Here is a 19,893-nt window from a genome sequence, read left to right on the forward strand (position 1 = left end):
ACAGTGTACCTGCACAGTACTGCCTTTGCTATTTAAATTTATGTATCACTGGAAGTCGAAGTGCATCTGGGAAAATTAACAAACAGTGAAATCCGCAACTGATCTTGGAGGAAATGTTTGCGCAAAGTTCACAGCACAGAATCAGATAAGTGTATTGTTTTAATTGTGGCCCACAGAAAGTCTGCAGTGGTGGGTAGAGTGCGTTATTTCTTGATTATATGTTTTTTTGAGATATGTCTCTTGATTAAACTTAAAATATAAACCATAACTATTAATTTAACCTGGGGCATTTTTTTTTGCAGAGGAATAAGACAGTGTTATTTTCTGGGTCTGTGCATTGTGAAGGAGCAAAAATGGCCTTTAGTACAGTGATATGTGCTTCTTGTCAGATGTGGGAGTTTAAAGAGAGTTTAAGGGGTACTGCAGATTATATCTGCAATAAATGCTGTTGCTTGCAAACCTTATCAGATCAAATGGATCTGTTGGAGAGACAGTTAGAAGCAATGAGGAATTTGCAACAGCAAAAGTATGTGATGAATGGCAGTTATAGGAAGAGGGAAAAGTCTCAGATACAGTCACATAGATGGGTTAACTCCAGGAAATGTAAGAAAGCTAGCGCAGGAGTCTTCTGTGGCTATACCCATTACAAACAAGTATGCTGTTTTGGAAAATGTAGGGGGTGATGGATTCTCAGGGGAACGTAGCACGAGCAGCCAAGTTTCTGGTATTGAGACTGGCTCTAATGCAACAAGGGGTACATCAGGTTCCAAGAAATCAACTGTGTTAGGGGATTCTCTAGTCTGAGGTACAGACAGACATTTCTGTGACTAGCACCAAAAAATCAGAATGGTGTGTTGCTTCCCTGGTGCCAGGATCAAGGATGTCTCAGAGAGGGTGCAGAATGTTCTCAAGGGGGAGATGGGGCCAGCAAGAGGTCATTGTACACATTGGGACCGATGACATAGGAAGGGAAAAGGTTGAGATTCTGAAGGGAGATTACAGAGAGTTAGACAGGAATTTAAAAAGGGGGTCCATGAGAGTAGTAATATCTGGATTACTCCCGGTGCTACAAGCTAGTGAGAGCAGGAATAGGAGGATAGAGCAGATGAATGCAAGGCTGAGGAGCTGGTGTATGGAAGAAGGATTCACATTTTTGGATCATTGGAATCTCCTTTGGGGTAGAAGTGACCTGTACAAGAGGGATGGATTGCACCTAAATTAGAAGGGGATTAATATACTGGCAGGGAGAATTGCTAGAGCTGTTCGGAAGAATTTAAACTAGTAAGGTGGGGTGGGACCCAGGGAGATAGTGAGGAAAGAGATCAACCTGAGACTGGTACAGTTGAGAACAAAACCAGTCAGGAACAAGCAGGGACAAAATAGGATTTATAAATTAAACTGCATTTATTTCAATGCAAGGGGCATAACAGGGAAGGCAGATGAACTCAGAACATGGTTAGAAACATGGGACTGGGATATCAAGGCAATTGCAGAAACATGGCTCAAGGATGGGCAGTACTGGCAGCTTAATGTTCCAGGATACAAATGCTACAGGAAGGACAGAAAGAGAAACAAGAGAGGAGGGGGAGTGGTATTTTTGATAAGGGAGTGCATTACAGCTGTGCTGAGGGAGGACATTCCTGGAAATACATCCAGGGAAGTTATTTGGGTGGAACTGAAAAATAAGAAAGGGATGGTCACCTAATTGGGATTGTATTCTAGACCCCCTAATAGTCAGAGGAAAATTGAGAAACAAACTTGTAAGGCCACCTCATCTATCTGTAAGAATAATAGGGTGGCTATGGTAGGGGATTTTAACTTTCCAAAGATAGACTGGGACTGCCATAGTGTTAAGGGTTTAGATGGAGAGAAATTTAATAAGTGTGTACAAGAAAACTTTCTGATTCAGTATATGGATGTACCCACTGGAGAAGGTGCAAAACTTGACCTACTCTTAAGAGATAAGGCAGGGCAGGTGACTGAGGTGTCAGTGGGGAAGCACTTTGGGGCCAGGAACCATAATTCTATTAGATTTAAAATATTGATGGAAAAGGATAGACCAGATCTAAAAGTTGAAGTTCTAAATTGGAGAAAGGCCAATTTTGATGGTATTAGGTAAGAACTTTCAAAAGCTGATTGAGGGCAGATGTTCGCAGGTAAAGGGATGGCTGGAAAATGGGAAGCCTTCAGAACTGAGATAACGAGAATCCCGAGAAAGTATATTCCTGTTCAGTTGTAAGGAAAGGCTGGTAGGTATAGGCAATGCTGGATGACTAAAGAAATTGGGATTTTGGTTAAGAAAAAGAAGGAAGCATACGTAAGGTATAGACAGGATAGATCGAGTGAATTCTGAGAAGAGTATTAAGGCAGTGGGAGTATACTTAAGAGGGAAATCAGGAGGGCAAAAAGGGGACATGAGACAGCTTTGGCAAATAGAATAAAGGAGAATCCAAAGGGTTTTTACAAATACATTAAGAACAAAAGGATAACTACAGAGACAATAGGGCCCCTCAAAGCTAAGCAAGGCGGTCTTTGTGTGGAGCCGCAGAAAATGGGGGAGATACTAAATGAGTATTTTGCATCAGTATTTACAGCGGAAAAGGGTATGGAAGATATAGAATATAGGAAAATAGATGGTGATATCTTGTTACAGAGGATGAAGTGCTGGATGTCTTGAAACGCATAAAGGTGGATAAATCCCCAGGACTTGATCAGATGTACCCTAGAACTCTGTGGGAAGCTAGAGAAGTGATTGCTGGGCCTCTTGCTGAGATATATGTATCATCGATAGTCACAGATGAGTTGCCGGAAGACTGGAGGTTGACTAACGTGGTGCCACTGTTTAAGAAGGGTGGTAAGGACAAGCCAGGGAAGCATAGACCAGTGAGCCTGACATCAGTGGTGGGCAAGTTGTTGGAGGGAATCCTGAGGGACAGGATGTACATGTATCTAGAAAGGCAAGTACTTAGTAAGGATAGTCAACATGGCTTTGTGCGTGGGAAATAATGTCCAACAAACTTGGTAGAGTTTTTTGAAGAAGTAACAAAGAGGATTGATGAGGCCTGAGTGGTAGATGTGATCTATATGGACTTCAGTAAGGCATTCAACAAGGTTCCCCTTCGGAATCTGGTTAGCAAGGTTAGATCTCATGGAATACAGTGAGAACTAGCCATTTGGATACATAACTAGTTCAAAGGTAGAAGACAGAGGGTGGTGGTAGAAGGTTGTTTTTCAGACTGGAGGCCTGTGAACAGTGGAGTGCCACAAGGAATAGGTGCTGGATCCTCTACTTTTTGTCATTTACATAAATGAAATGGATGCGAGCATAAGAGGTACAGTCAGTAAGTTTGCAGATGACAGCAAAATTGGAGATGTATTGGACAGCGAAGAGGGTTACCTCAGGTTACAACAGGATCTTGACCAGATGGGCCAATGGCTGAGAAGTGGCAGATGGAGTTTAATTCAGATAAATGTGAGGTGCTGCATTTTGGGAAGGCAAATCTTAGCAGACTGTTACTGAACAAAGACACCTTGGAGTGCAGGTTCATAGCTCCTTGAAAGTGGAGTCGCAGGTTGATAGGGTAGTGAACAAGGCATTTGGTATGCTTTCCTTTATTGGTCAGAGTATTGAGTACAGGAGTTGGGAAGTCATGTTGCAGCTGTACAGAACATTGTTTAGGCCACTTTTGGAATATTGCATGCCATTCTGGTCTCCTTCCTATCGGAAAGATGTTGTCAAACTTGAAAGAGTTCAGAAAAAACTAAAAGTATGTTGCCAGTGTTGGAGAATTTGAGTTATAAGGAGAGGCTGAACAGGCTGGGGCTGTTTTTCCTGGAATGACGGAGGCTGAGGGGTGACCTTATAGAGGTTTACAAAATTATGAGGGTCATGGATAGGATAAATAGGCAAAGTCTTTTCCCTCGGGTGGGGGAGTCCACAACTTGAGGGCATAGGTTTAGGGTGAGAGGGGAAAGATACAAAAGACACCTAAGGGACAACAACTTCACACAGATGGTGGTACGTGTATGGAATGAGCTGCCAGAGGAAGTGGTGGAGGCTGGTACAATTGCAACATTTAAAAGGCATTTGGACGGGTATATGAATAGGAAGGGTTTGGACGGATATGGGTCGGGTGCTGGCAGGTGGGACTAGATTGGGTTGGGATATCTGGTCAGCATGGACAGGTTGGACTGAAGGGTCTGTTTCCATGCTGTACATCTCCGTGACTCTATGACATATTGCATTCATGAGAAAGCTAATTATTTCAAGCTGTGAGTAAAGAGAACTGTGTGATTTAATTATTTATGGGTGCTGGGACCCCAGCTATTCACAATATACATTAATTATTTGGATGAGGGAACAAAATGTATCATCTCAAAGTTTGCAATATTATCAAGTTGGATGGGAGGGTGAACTGTGACAATAATGCAGAGATCCTCCAGCATGATCAGAACAGGGTGGGTGAGTGGGCAACTCAATGACAGATGCAGCATAATTTGGATAAATGTGAGGTTATTCACTTTGGAATCAAAATCAAGAAGGTAGATTACTACCTGAATGGTGTAAATTGGGAGTGGGGAGTGTACAGCGGGACCTGGGTGTCCTTGTACACCAGTTGCTGAAGGTAAGCATGTAGGTGCAGCAGTTGGTAAGGAAGGCAAAAGGTAGGTTGGCCTTCATTGTGTGAGGCTTTGTGTACTGGAGCAGGGATGTGTTATTGCAGTTATACAAGGCCTTGCTGAGGCCACACCGAGAATATTGTGTGCAGTTTTGTTCTCCTTTTCTGAGAAAGTTAAAAATCACACAACACCAGTTATTGTCCAAAAGGTTTATTTTGAATAACAAGCTTTTGGAGCACTGCCCCTTCATCAGGTAGCGAGTGAGGCAGGATCATAGGACACAGAATTTATCGTAAAAGATCAAATTGTCATACAACTGATATGATGTCTTGAACAAACCTAGATTGCTGCTGACTTTTAATCATTTAGAATGGGGTTGCAGGTTTCAGTTCATTCATATTTAAATTCTAGGACGGCTTTCAAGTCACATTTCCGAGATAACTTAAGGTTTATAAAAGTAGAGGTGACACCTCAGCTCAGACACTGCATTAAAGATGTGAGGTTAGAGACTGTCTGTCTCCTAAACTTGAGTCACACTGGCTCTATTTCTAAAAGAGAAATTTATAAAATATCACATGGATTGATTGCCTACAAATTGTGGGCTTTTTGAACAAAATAGAATGGATCTGCAAATACAAATTCACCCCATAGATTTTTTGTGCGTGTGCGTGCATCCATGTGTGCATGTGATGGAGAGAAAGAGAGAGAGAGAGAGAGAGAAAGTGTATGTTTGTGTGTATGTGAGAAAGAGAGTGTGAGCATATGTGCGCACTTGATAGAGTGTATGTGTGAGTGTGATGGAGTACATTTCTGAGAGAGAGAGAGAGAGAGTGTGTGTTTGAGAAAGAGCATGTGTATGAGAGAGGGTCTGTGTGTGTGCGATCATGTGTAACAGCATGTCTGTGTGTGTGCTTGTTTGTGAGTGTGTGTGTGAGAGTGTATAGTCTAGTAGGGTCACCTGTAGTGTGACAGGAACCTCAGATCCTGTTTGAGGCCATTCTCATGGTGACTGAACTTGGCTATCAGCCTTTGCTCGGTGACTCTGCGTTGTTGCGTACCTGAAGTCCAACTTGGAGGACAGTCACCTGAAGATCTGAGGCTGAATGTCCTTGATTGCTCAACTATTCCCTGACTGAGAGGGAACATTCCTGTCTGGTGAATGTTGCATGGTGTCCATTCATCCGTCATTGTAGTGTCTGCTTGGTCTCTCCCATATTCTGGATTAATGGTGCTGGAAAAGCACAGCAGTTCAGGCAGCATCCGAGGAGCAGTAAAATCGACGTTTCGGGCAAAAGCCCTCATTCCTGATGAAGGGCTTTTGCCTGAACCGTCGATTTTACTGCTCCTCAGATACTGCCTGAACTGCTGTGCTTTTCCAGCACCACTAATCCAGAATCTGGTTTCCAGCATCTGCAGTCATTGTTTTTACCTGGTCTCTCCCATATACCATGCCTCAGGGCATCCTTGCTTACACTGTATGGGATAGACATGTTGGCTGAGTCACATTCATACCTGCCACACATGTGGTGTCCCCACATGTAATGGCAGCACTCCTGACGACACACTCTGACATGTCTTGCAGTGGTTGCAATGATAGGGTTGTACAGTGTTGTGGTCGATGTTGTCCTGAAGGCTGGGCAGTTTGCTGCGAATAATGATCAGTTTTAGCTTTGGTGGTTGTTTAAAGTGAGAAGTGTATGAGTAGGGAAGATCTTGGCAAAGTACTCATCCTCATAGATAATATTTTGCAGGCTGTGAAGAACATGATTATTTTCTCTGCTCCTGGGAAGTATTGGACAACAAAGGGTACCCTATCAGTTGCATATCATGTCTGCCTCCTGAAAAGGTCATTACGGTTTCTCACTGTGGCACGTTGGAATTGGCGATCAATGTGTTGAGCATTATATACTGTTCTTATGAGGGTGTCATTCAGCACCTTCAAATGTTTGTCACATTCCTCCTCATCTGACCAGATCCTGTGTATGCATAGGGCTTGTCCACACGTGGTGGCTGTTTTAATATTTTGGGGTGGGAGCTAGAGAAGAGCAGCATCATGAGGTTACCCATGGATTTGCAGTAGAGAGAAGTACTGAGGTGTCTGTCCTTGATGGTGATGCGTGTGTCCAAGAATGAGACTGATTCTAAAAAGTGATCCATGGTACGTCTGATGATGGGATGAAACTTGTTGATATCAATGTGTAGTTGTTTCAGTGATTCCTCAACATGGGTCCAGAGGAAGAAAATGTCATCAATATATCTGATGTAGAGTGTTGGTTGGAGGTCCTGTGCAGCAAAGAACTCTTGTTTGAACTTGTGCATGAAAATGTTGGCATAATGGGGTGCAAATTTGATGCCTACAGCTATTCTGTGTGTCTGTGCGGATGAAGAACTGGTCGTCAATGGAGAAGATGTTGTGGTCGAGGATGAAGTGGATGAGTGTCTGGAGATTGACGGTTGTTAGTATTGAATACTGAGGCTGTTGCTGTGATGCCCTCATCATGGAGAATGCTGGTGTAGTGTACCGAAACATCCATTGCTATGACGAATGTTCCTAGTTCGACTGGTCTGTGGCTGCTGAGTTTCTCTAAGAAATCTGTGGTGTTGTGATGGAAGCTGGGGGTTCACTGCACAATGTACAAACCAGAACCTCCACATAATTTCTGAGAAAGGATGTTCTAACTCTCTAGGAGTGCAGCAAACCTTTACCAGTCTGATTCTGGCGATGGCAGCAATGATGTATGAAGAGAGATTGGCTGGGTTCGGATAGCTTTCACTGGTGTTCAGACAAATGAAGGGGGAGTATCGTAGAGACTTATAAAATTCTTACAGGTAGATGCAGGGAGGATGTTCCTGATGGTAGGTGCATCCAGAACCAGGGGTCACAGTCTGAGGATTCAGTATGGACAATTTAGGATGGAAATGAGGAGACAGTTATTCACCCAAACAGTGGTGAGCCTATGGAATTCATTAACACAGGGAATAATGATGCCAAAACATTGAATGTATTCAAGAAGGGGCTAGATATAGCACTTGGGGCAAATGGGATCAAAGATTATGGGAAGAAAGCAAGGATTAGGCTATTGATTTTCTTTTCATCATTTATGTCAATGATTTAGATGTGAATATTGGAGGTATAGTTAGTAAGTTTGCAGGTAACACCAAAATTCAGGTGAGGAGGACAGCAAAGAAGGTTACCCCAGAGGACAATGTGATCTTGATCAGATGGACTAATGGGCTGAGGACTGGCAGATGGAGTTTAATTTAGTTAAATGCGAGGTGCTGCATTTTGGAAAAGCAAATCAGAGCAGGACTAATACACTTAATGGTAAGGTCCTTGGGAGTGTTGCTGAACAAAGAGACCTGAGAGTGCAGGTTCATAGTTCTTTGAAAGTTGAGTTGCAGATAGATAAGATAGTGAAGAAGGTGTTTGGTGTGCCTTCCTTTATTGGTCAGAGCATTGAGTGGAGGAGTTGGGAGATCTTATTGCAGCTGTACAGGACATTGGTAAGGCCACTTTTGGAGTATTGTGTGCAATTCTGGTCTCCTTCCTATCAGAAAGATGTTGTGAAACTTGAAAGCGTTCAGAAAAGAATACAAGGATTTTGCCAGGATTGGAGGATTTGGGCAATAGAGAGATATGAATAGGCTGGGGACAGTTTTCCCTGGAGTGTTGGAGACGGAGAGGTGACATTATAGAGGTTTGTAAAATCATGAGGGGCATGAATAGGGGAAATAGACAGTCTTTTCCCTGAGGTGAGGGAGTCCAGAACTAGAGGGCATAGATGTAGGGTGAGAGGGGAAAGATATAAAATGGAACTAGGGGGCAGCTTTTTTCACACAGAGTGGTGCATGTATGGAATGAGCTGCCAGAGGAAGTGTGGAGGCTGGTACAATTGCAGAATTTAAAAGGCATTTAGATGAGTATATGAATAGGAAATGTTTAGATGGATATGGGCCAAGTGCTGGCAAATGGGACTAGATTAGGTTAGGATATCTGGTTGGCATGGATGATTTAGAACGTAGGGTCTGTTTCCATGCTGTACTTTTCTATGACTCTATGACTCTGTGTTGGATGAGCAGTCATGATCAGATGAATGGCAGTGCAGGCTCGAAGGGCAGAATGGCCTTCTCCTGCTCCTATCTTCTATGTTTCTGTGATTGCAGTGTGATTAAGACTGGGAGCTGAATACTCAAGGACATTCATCATTTAGGAAGAATAGACAAAAAAAAGAAAAGAAGTGAAGTATTACTTTTGATTAATACTAATTTCTTCAACTTTCCATTTTCAAAGTCCCCTACCACTTCTGAGAAATATTTCTGCATCATTCTCCTGAAGACAGGCACAAAGAAATTGTTTTTCAAATACACCAATTTCCTATTCTCTGTTCTTCTGTCTAGACCAGTAAAGGATGAGTTATTTGATAAGAAAGACAGAAAACAATGGTGTGATATTGTGCAGTTGATAGCTAAGAGATCCTTGTTCAGAAGTCACAAAAAAGACAGCATTATATTCAGAAGGCAAATTGTATTTTGGCCTTCATTGCAAGGGACATTGAGTACAGGAGAAAAAATATTTTGCTGCATATGTATAGACACCTATATTTATGGTATTGTGTTCAGTTTTGGTCTGCTTACCAAAGAAGGGATACACACTCCCTTGAGGTAGCACAAAAGGGTAGAACAGACAAATTATAAAGTCAAAGAGTCATAGAGTTATACAGCACAGAAACAGAAACTTCACTCCAATTTGTCTGCACCAACCAGATCTCCTAAAATTATTTTGTCCTGTTTGCCAGCTTTGGCCCACATCACTTTGAACCTTTCCTATTCATGTACTTATCCAGCCTTTCAAATGTTGTAATTGTACCTACTTGCACTATCTTCTCTGGTAGTGCATTTGATACACATAACACCCTCGTCATGAAAAGTTGCCTCTCAGGTCCCTTGTAAATCTTTCCTCTCATACTTTAAACCTCTGCCCACTTCTTTTGAACTCCCCTATCCTGGGAAAAAGACCTTGGCTATTCAACCCAGCAATGTTCCTCCTGATTTTATAAGGTGATCTATAAGATCACCTCTCATTCACTGACACTCCAGGAAAAATATCCCAGTCTATTCAGCTTCACCCTATTGCCCAAACCTCCAATTCCAGCACCATACTTGTAGATATTTTCTGAACCCTTCCAAGTTCAATAACATTATTCCTATGGCAGGGAGACCAGAATTGAATGTAGGATTGTCATTTCAGGCAAACTTTGGGAAACTATCCCTGCATTCTTTAGACTTTCAAAGAATGAAAGGTGATTTATGTTACTTTGAAAACTGTGACGGCACAATACACGGTCAAAGTAGATACGATGTTTCCCTGCCTGGTAAGTATAGAACAAGGCAACCACTCAAAAGATCATGAATCATTGGAATTTTCTGACAGCATGCTGTTCAAACTCCATAAATGAAGAAAGGAATGTACTACTATATATCCAGTCACCAATGTTGAAAAGGCAACTACAGTCTGAATCTCACATAAAGCATGAACTACGTTTCCCATATTGATGATTAAGATGGAGAAAAATAATGCTGCAAATCCATGGCTAAAAATGATCAGATTTTAAACTATCTTCCACTTGAAAGCAGGTATAAGAAAGTATGAAAGACTTACCAGAACAAATAATGCTGACATCATTTCTGTGCGTGCAGTTCTTTCGATTTGTTTGTGTCGTGGGGCAGTACCAGAGAATGGTCTCATTTCCTTGGCATTCATAGACATCCTGCCATATGGGACCACTGCCTTCTCCAAAGTGAGCTCTTCTGAGCACCGATATTACGTCTCCACATTTCAGTGATGCACACACAACACGGGCATCCAGTAAATCCCAGTGTGAATCGCATACAGACCCCCAAGTCTCTCCTTTCTGAATCTCTAATCTTCCAGAGCATCTATCTGCTCCACCAACAAGTCTGGATTGTTTGTGATCTGTTGTTTAAAACAATAAAAACCTTTCATTATACAGGGTAAGTCAAACTCTCCATCGCTAATTATCTTGTGCTGAAAATTGTAACAAAAATGTTATTTTATATATAACAGTTTCACTGTGAAACTATCATAACCCTTTACTCATTAGATTATCTAACTGGTAATCTGCATTTTGGCATTAATATTTATGCATTACAGAACAAAATTGCTGTTGAGGAAGATTATTGTTTTTCCATGTCCATTAGAATCCTTAATTGTTGCATTTGACTGACTTCCAAATACAACACCACATTTTCAGTAAATTCTCTATTCAACTGCATTACAGCAAGTTGCTAGAACCATATAGTTTTCTTTCGAAAGAAAACTGGAAAATTGAACTTCTGGACATTACTTGGGGAATGGTTTATTTACTGTGGACTTTTGGAATTTGAAGGTTAAAAGACAAATTGTGTTGTAATTTAGTTGTTGATTACAAAGATCACGGGGCTTTAAGAAAAACCTAACTGCTGAGAGAGAAGTAAAATAGACCTTGATAGACAAACCAGTGGAAGGGGCCTTGCTTGGTAGGTTGCCTCCCAACAGATGTTTGGACAATTAGTTTCTGTTTTACTGCAAATTGGGGAGTAATGTGGTTAATACAAGACCTCAGTGACACCAACAGTAAAGTTCTGTCTCTCCCTCCCTGAGAAAAGAATAAAATGCTTGTAGTTGTGGAAAGGTTTGTTCGGAAACATTGATCTCACTCTCTCTCCCTGTGAATGTCAACACTCAAAGACTCTGAGAAAAGAAACCTACAAAATCAATAAGAGATCTGACTGGTCACTACTGATCAGAACTGAAGATCTACTATTATCCTGTGGCCTACAGCAAAATGAAAAATTAATTGAAAAAAGAAACAACTGTCAGAAAGTCCCAATATTCCACCCATGAAGTTTTGACATTTGATGCATAATTTTTCTTTATTGCTTTTTTCTCATTTCAATAAAAAAATTTACAGGACAATATGTCTCTTCTTGTTCTAAGAATGTATATGCATATGGATTTAAAGGCAATATGATTTAAATTTTCATAGCAGTATGCAGTAATCCATATGACAGTTGTGAAAGATTGTGTGCTTGCATTTTAATGCTTATTGATGAATTCTCCTCTTTGTCCTAGATAAAAATAATAGTCAAGTAATTTAACAGTTTTGGGGAATCAATTGGACATTTAAACTTTTGAGATGACTTGCGGAGTTGTGTGGCTGAATCAGCAGTGCACTTCAGTGTCATAACAGAAGTGAGAATGTGCGTGGAGTAATAATAATTTGGCAAAGGATAAAAGGGATTAAATATGATGTTTTTCATACTATTAACTTACCTGGAACTGAAAATGGCTAAAACAATCCAACAAATGAAGGAATTAACTCTGATTGGTTTGCACGATTTATCTAAGTCTGAAGTAATATAATTGGTATGGGAATTAAATGTGGACTTTCTTTGTAGAGGCTAAAAATGCAGAAATAAGTAACATACTGGAAGATGAAAAAGGGCTGTTAGGGCTGGCCCATGACTGAGCAACACAAAATGGCTGCCCATGGCTAATGTAGCAGAACATCACTGACAGTAGGTGGAGACTGTGGGGCAATTTTTTACTTCATTTTGTCTTCACAAGTAGAACAATATACACTCTGTCGACTCAAGGTTACTGGACTGGGATAAAAGGTGCAGCTGTAGTTGCTTGCACATTAGATATAGATAAGCACATTTCACGCTAATTAGATGTTTCTCTTGAATTATTTAATCAATCTGTTATAATATTAAGAGGATTTTTTAGTTAAGACCTTCAAATAATTATAGATATAGACTCTGAAGTAGTTATTGCTCCACCTATATACAAAATATTACTAAAAACACTAGAGGAAAAGATTCAAATCAGCTTCAGATGGTAAATTAGCAGTTATTGCATTGTAGTTTGCATGAGCACATTTAAGCCACAACTTGATGGCTAAAGAATTCTAACACTAGATGGAACCACACAACATTATTTGGAACTCATCAAAAGTCAATATTGTTTTGTATTTCCTGTAATGAGAAATTTAAAGGTGCTGAAGAGAGAGGCAAGTATTCAATTAATTGGCAGTTAATATGGTACAGCTGGCAAATGTTACTTGAGTACAGTATCCATTGAAGAAAGACGATAAGAAAGTTTGGGAAACATCAGAAAGAACTGAGGTGGATCTCAAGCCTGTCTATCTATTTGTCATTCAGTGATATGATTAGCTTAGTTGGAATTACATGGAAATTGCTGATGCAAGCTTGAAATGTATAAAACGCTGTACCAGACAGCCAATTACAAAGGGAAAACTTGGCACCACTGACCCTCGGTAATCAAGGCTGTGTGTGCGTGCATGTGTGTGTATATCATGTAATGGGGTCACCTGTAGCGTGACATGAACCCAAGAACCTCAACTGGGACCTTTTGGTTCATGTCACACTACGGGTGACCCCACTGCACTATACACACACACAGATAAACGGACTCACACAGACACTCCTACACACACACACACACACACACACACACACACACTCCTACACACACACACACACACACACACACACACACACACACACACACACACAAAAACACTCCTACACACATTTTCCGATTGACACTCATGCAGACCCTCTCCCATACGCTCACACTTACGCTCCCACACACCCTCTCACGTACTTATGTCCCTTTACACACTCCCACACACGCTCTCTCACAGACACTCATAACCCAACCACTCCCCCCATTCCCTCCACACACACACACACACCCTCATGCACACATACACATATACATATACATTTTGGGGGGAATTTGTACTTGCAGAATTATGTTTTCCTTTGCTCAAAAACTGCATGAATCCATGTAAGATTCTGTAAATCCATTTTAAAGGTTAGAATCGGTCTGACCATTGTGGCACAGACAGGGAAGCTCACACTTTCAACACATTATCTGGGCCAACATGACACCAACTGTTAAAGTTCACTCGAGAATGTAACTTTTTTAAAAAGTTTTGCGATTTGCATATGAACGAACTGAAACCAACACGGTCATTCTAAAAGATGGGAGACTTTACAAATAATCCAGGTCTTTTTCAATATATAATTTCAGTTACATCACACTGTAAACTTTTGCTATAAATTCTGTGTCTTACAACTTTATTCTCCACAACCACCTGATGAAGGAGCGAATGCTCCGAAAGCTAATGCTTCCAAATACAGATAAGCCTGTTGGATTTTAACCTAGTGTGTGATTTTTAACACAATAATTGTTACTTGACACCACCCCGCTCAGACTCAGACTCTTATTGGAATTTATGAGCTCTAATGGGGAAAGGACAGTACTGGATTCTGGATTCTTACAGGTATGTATTTAAAAATAGAACAGGTGAACATGTAATAATATGATTGGATAATATAATCATATGTGCTAGTTTGAGTGAGATTGGAAAATATAGTCCTGAGTAATAAACTGGAATGTAGACTATGTGGATGCTGGTGGACAGAGATAGGGATAAGTAAACGTGTAGCGCTTTGAATGGAAGCTTAGAATCGCTAAAATAGTATAAAACCATGGCTTTAGCAGTAAAGATTTTACTTGCATGCAACTTTGATGAGTAGACCTCCATTCCATGCAGGAATAAATGTTTAAACAAAGAAAGCTGAGTCTCATTATGTCTAAAAGGGGAATAAAGTATAAAAATCATCCTCTCAGTGAAAATGCAAAAGAGCAACCAGGTTCTCCAAACAATGAGTCGTCAGAGGTAGCTCTAATTGAGTTAAGTTAAAATAGATTGAGGGAGAAAAAGAAATGAGGTAGCTTGAGGTAATGAATGAAGGAAGATTGGAACTGAAAATAATGGAAAATGGGATGAAAAGACTTGATCTTCAGGGAATAAAAAGAGAAACAGGATTTCAGAAACTGGAATAGCGATCAGGAAAGAACAAAAGATTAAGGCTAGAGAACTGAAAAAAGAAAACTAGCTGAAAAAGCTACACTTCAAAATGAGGCTACGAATGCAGTGAAAGGTTCTGTTAAGTGTTTGCCTGAATTACAACAGTTGATATGCAGGTCCAGCAAGTAATTAGGAAAACAATTATATTATTTTTTTAATGCCAGGGCAATCTGTAGGGAAAAATTGTAAAGGTTATGTTTCAGTTATATTGTGCATGTTTGACACACATATTTAAGGATGTAAGTGCTTCAAAAGCAGTTAAGAGAAAGTTCACTGGTCAATTACCAGAAATAGATGGGTTATGTTTTACATTGCTAGACTTGGATTCAAGGGTTAGAGGCAATTGATTGAACCTACAAGATCACAAATGTCTTCAGATGGTGGATTTGGAAATGATATTTCCCGTTTGCAATGTTGAACAATGACTCTTTATTTCAAATTGGGCTGTGGACCATTTATGACAAAGACTTGTGCTGTCCCAAAGAACTGTGAGTCCTTGGAAATAAAGTGTAGAAGCACAGCCCTTGAATATTTCAAATCAGAGCTGAATTGTGTAATGATGCTGTGGTTTTAAGAGGTTGATTTTCATAGTTTCTTTTAAGAGAGGTTTTAAGGCAGAAGTGGCTAGTGAAGGCCCATGAAGTAAACAACTTGAGAGGCCTCGGATTTTTTTAAAATTTGGAACAAGAGAAGCAGCATGTATGGCTGTCGCTAGCTCTCAGAGACCAAGGTTTCTCATCTTTAGATTTTTTGTTTTGAGATTTAGCATCAGTTGCTGTTGGAGTCTCATCAGGTTTGGAAGCTGCAGTAAATACCTCCTGGCTATTACTCTCCTGAGTTTTTACTTGATATTTTCCTCTGTCCCTGCTGCTGGATTGCAAGTGAAGCAATCTGTTCCTGACTGCTTTTTGTCAAGTGGTGTTCTTATGAAACGTTACTATATTGGAACAGTTAATTAGTAATAGTTACTGTACTTATTGTTCTGTAAAAATTTACAATAATGTTAGTTATTCAAAGTTCTTCTCTTTTTTGTTGTATTTTAACTACAGTGTTTGAATAAATTGTGTTTTGCTTAACCCCAAATAGTTTGACCAGCCAAATTCTATCTGGAACACAGCAATTTACAGTTGCCTCTAAAATAAAAAGCTAAAATTAAGTTTGGATCTAGGCTATCCTTCTGAAAATATTCTGAAGGGGTCTGGTCTGGTCCATAACAATGGACACTTAATAAGCAGGCACTTGAAAAAATAACAGGGTTGGTGGAAATGTGAAATAACCAGGTCAACCGTGGTCTTATTGAATGGAGGAGCAGGTTTGAGGAACAAAGTGACCTTTTCCTACTCCAGGTTTGTATAATCATATACTTGTATGTATTTAGATAGGAAATCATAACTACAACAGCATTTTTCCATAATCCACACTGAGAAAAACATCTTGGCCTCTGCAAATGTGAGGACACGATATATAATTTTCCAAACACTCATCTGCATACAATGACAACAGGGGTAAGACATAGATTGCCTCAGTTGGTTTCAAAGCTAGCATACCATTTAGTATAAGACCAACACTATGAATTGATTTATGTCTCTCAGAATGTAAAGCAATACCAAACCACCAACAACAAAATAAAACTTCCAAGAATCTGGTGATGAATGCAGATTCAGTATTGCATGAGCAATGGATTTGCCTTGGACGAGAGCATGTGTGCCATAATTTGAATGTCACTAAATCATGAATTTGTTGGAGATAATTGTGCTAGGCAATGGTTAATCGTGCCTGGGTACTGTGCAACTGTAAATACTTGGGATGGACTTCACATGCATAATTTCTAGTTACTCTCCTATACTTACTATTATTTGATAGAAGAATCATTGTTCACTTTCCACATGTTTCTGCATAAGTATTCTAACTGCAATGTCTTGTGGCTTTTAAGTGTTTTCAAGCTATTTATTATGCTGGCTTTTGCTGCCAAGTTTGTGGTAGTATCCAATCCCTTTTAGTTTTAATTAATAAAAGGCTGTCTCTCTTATTCATGTTCCTATTGAAGGACATTAGCTTCAAATTACATGTGAAAAGTAACATGCATAATGTCTGCATCTGTAAAATGTTAAGAATAGTTATATTTCATTTCCAAATCTGGACCCTCCAATCTGACTTAGATGACTTTTGTTATTTTATAATGTTGCGTTTTCATGTAAACTGTGTGCAATCTCAAAAAGTGGTACCACATGGTTTTCACTGTTTCAGACAGGAGAGTTACCTGAACAAATGACACCAGCTCCTTCCACTTCACCGGAACAGTTATTGTGAGCCAACTGCTTCAATTCACACTTCCAGGGGTCTTCCTCACTGCCATTGCAGCCAATTTCAAAGTTCAGCACAGGCCAATTGCCAGCTCCAAACTGAGAATTCCCAGATGCTGATACTGCTTCACCACATCCGAGGTATTTGCACAATACACGAGCATCATTCATATCCCAATTTCGACCACAGATGATACCCCATGTATCAAAGTTGCTAGCTTGAACTCTCCCAGCACAAGGGCTATCTCCATCCTCAAGAATCACATTTTGTTTCACTGTCAGAGGAGAAAATGCAGTTTCAGTTTAATCATGTTAACTCTGATGTGCCAAAATTGGACATGTTGGCAAGAAAAAAAATGAGCCCTAATGTTTTTTTTCTGGGATGTATTCAATCATTTAAAGTTTGACTGAAGCAACATTAAATGCTCACCAATAATTTATTGTTGAAAAGTGTGGCACTGGAAATACATAGTAAGTCAGGCAGCATCTGAGGAGCAGGACAACCATTGTTTCAGGCGTAAGCACCAATTTATTTTTCCAATTTATCGATACTGGTCTGCTCTTATTATCCCATGTGCAATTTTTTTTATTCTAGACTATCCCTTGTGTTTTTCAAAAATTAACTTAAATGTTAAGATAGAAAAAAATCATTGAACCCTGTATATCCCAGGGCTTCATTATATTATTGACACATCACAATTCAAGATCTAAGTCCAGGAATGCCTCCCTTCTACTTGAACTGGAAACATTATGCTGTGGAAAATTCTACTGAACATACTCCATGACCTCTTTTAACTTCTTTGGGGCCTTCAGACTATGACTATCACAGTTAATTGGTTAACCAAAGTCTTCCATCCCATTTTACTGCCTAAATTCTTGCCCTTTCCAGTAATTTCTATGTCAATTGTTCTCTTCACATGTTTGCAAGCTAGTGATCTGGAGACTGCAGCAAACATTTTTTGCTTAGCTTTAGAAAATGTAACCCAGCTCTTGACTCTGGTACTACCACCACACCTGCATCTTCTGACCAACGCCAGCAATATCATCTTTCTTCCAGTATTGCAATGTCCCCATGATCATTACTGCCAGCTTTGCTATTTTCCCAGCTACTTTGTTTCCAGGAAACTGAGATGAATGTAAAGGCTATCTTGTTGTGTATGTTTGTGGTCTCAATGGGAAAAGGAAGTTTTAACAAGCAAGGATTGTGAAATGAGTTTCTGAACCTTTTAAAAAAAGCAAGTTACTGAAGCTGATTGTGTAGTAATTACACTGCTCTTTGTTCAGGAGCATGCAAGGCTATTTGGAGAAGGACTAACACCAGAGGTTCTGTTAAAATCTTTTATTCATATTCTTCTATCACTGAGCACAGAAAAAAAAGATGGAACTAGTCATATTGGTGTTTCTTCAGGTTGAACCATACTAGCCAAGAACAATTCCAGCTCCCTGAGGCATCATAATGTCTGAAGATGGGACTCCAGCTCATCAAATGAAATTAAGATATATTCAATCAGACGGATTGTTTGCATGAGATCGTAAGAAATCTTGTGGCACTAATTTTGATGTGTGGATCCAGTTTGTGGCAGATGACCTGCAGGAGTTAAAGTCAAATGTCACACCACCCAGGTTAGAGTGCAGCAGTTTTTTTTTAAATCACAAGCTTTTGGAGCACTGCCCCTTCATCAGGTGACATTCAGAAAGCCTGTGATTTCAAATAAATCTGTTGAACTATAACCTGGTGTCATGTGACTTTTGACCTTGTCCACCCAATCCAACACCAGCACTTCCACATCACACTTAAAGTAGGCTGTTTATTGATATCCACCCCACCATTTATTGCCCATCTCTAATTGCCCTAATGTTGTTCTTGGGATATCATCTCTCCTTCTGAACCAGACAATCTGGGTTCGAACAGAATTCCAGATCTTATTATTCTCCATTCATGCTATGCCAACATCATTGGCTAGGCCAGCTTTTATTGCTCATTCCAGTTGACCATGAGAATTTGCTGTTGACTAATGTTAGAGGGATAGTCACAGTTTATCAAGTCTGTGCCAGTTGAAAGTGAATGCACCGAACTATTCTAATCCCATTTTCCAGCACTTAAATGCCACAAGTGCACTCTAAATATTTCCCCAATGTTGTGAGAGTTTCTGTCTCTGCCACTCATACAAGCAGTGAGTTTCAAATTTCCACATGCTCTGAATATAAAACAGGTTTTCCTTATATCCCTTCCTGCCCTTTACCTAAAACCTATGCTCCCTCATGACTGAGTCCTTTTCCAAGGGGAAATGTTCCTTCCTGTCGACCCCAACCATGCCCCTCATCATTTGATACATCTCAATCATGTCCCCCATGAAAGTTTTAAATTGTTTGTGATGATTGAGAATTTCCATGTGGTGATTATGTCAATTAGCAACACATTTTCCCCTTCGTTGGTTCTTTCACCACTTGCCTTGGCTTCAGAACAGCAGTTATTGTATGTGAAGGACGTGTAAGGTATGTTTGTAACAGCCAAACTGGGATAGTATCCACCTGCAAATCTTTCCATTGTATGCTAATGTCAGGCAGTGAAAGAGTTGCAGAGGTTCATGTTTGGCTGTCGAGTGGAAAGAAATCAGAACCTCTACTATCATTGTCCCTCACTCCAGGTTACAATTATGTCTGTAAAAGTGAACTCCACCTCCTTGGAAGATTGGTTGGTTCGGATGGCTGGATTGCTGCTCTGAATCAGATCTGTGAGAATGCCACAGGGGTCAATTGGTTGTGGTAAATCAGGACCTGTCTTTTGCCCTTGTGGAAATTGTAAAGCTCTGCATCAGACCTGCGGCTGATCACAGAACTGAAAAAGATAAGGAAACTTTGCCGTTATCAATGACTTTCAAACAACGAAAATGAAATTTTAAAAATCCTCATTGGATACCTCGCCCTGCTTGCGCAATGACCAGTTCTTGGTGATGTGGAATCCATCATCTTTACCCCAACGACCCAGCGTCCCGGAAGAACAT

At 40.2% G+C, this 19,893-nt stretch overlaps 1 protein-coding gene across 1 annotated transcript in view; it reads right to left on the reverse strand.

Annotated features, from left to right (window-relative positions):
* The window catches only part of LOC122556109 (scavenger receptor cysteine-rich type 1 protein M130-like), a 67,712-nt gene that overhangs the window by 34,480 nt on the left and 13,339 nt on the right, over positions 1-19,893 (reverse strand). The window contains exons 4-5 of the mRNA XM_087993945.1: positions 16,846-17,163; positions 10,280-10,594 (exon numbers count right to left, since the gene is read on the reverse strand). Of these exons, the coding sequence (XP_087850071.1) occupies positions 10,280-10,594; positions 16,846-17,163 (633 nt within the window). The remainder of the gene's footprint in view (positions 1-10,279; positions 10,595-16,845; positions 17,164-19,893) is intronic.

Source organism: Chiloscyllium plagiosum, unplaced genomic scaffold, assembly GCF_037043375.1.
Source record: "Chiloscyllium plagiosum isolate Xiang-an unplaced genomic scaffold, Cpla_swu_hap1 HiC_scaffold_13, whole genome shotgun sequence".
NCBI classification, from domain to species: domain Eukaryota; kingdom Metazoa; phylum Chordata; class Chondrichthyes; order Orectolobiformes; family Hemiscylliidae; genus Chiloscyllium; species Chiloscyllium plagiosum.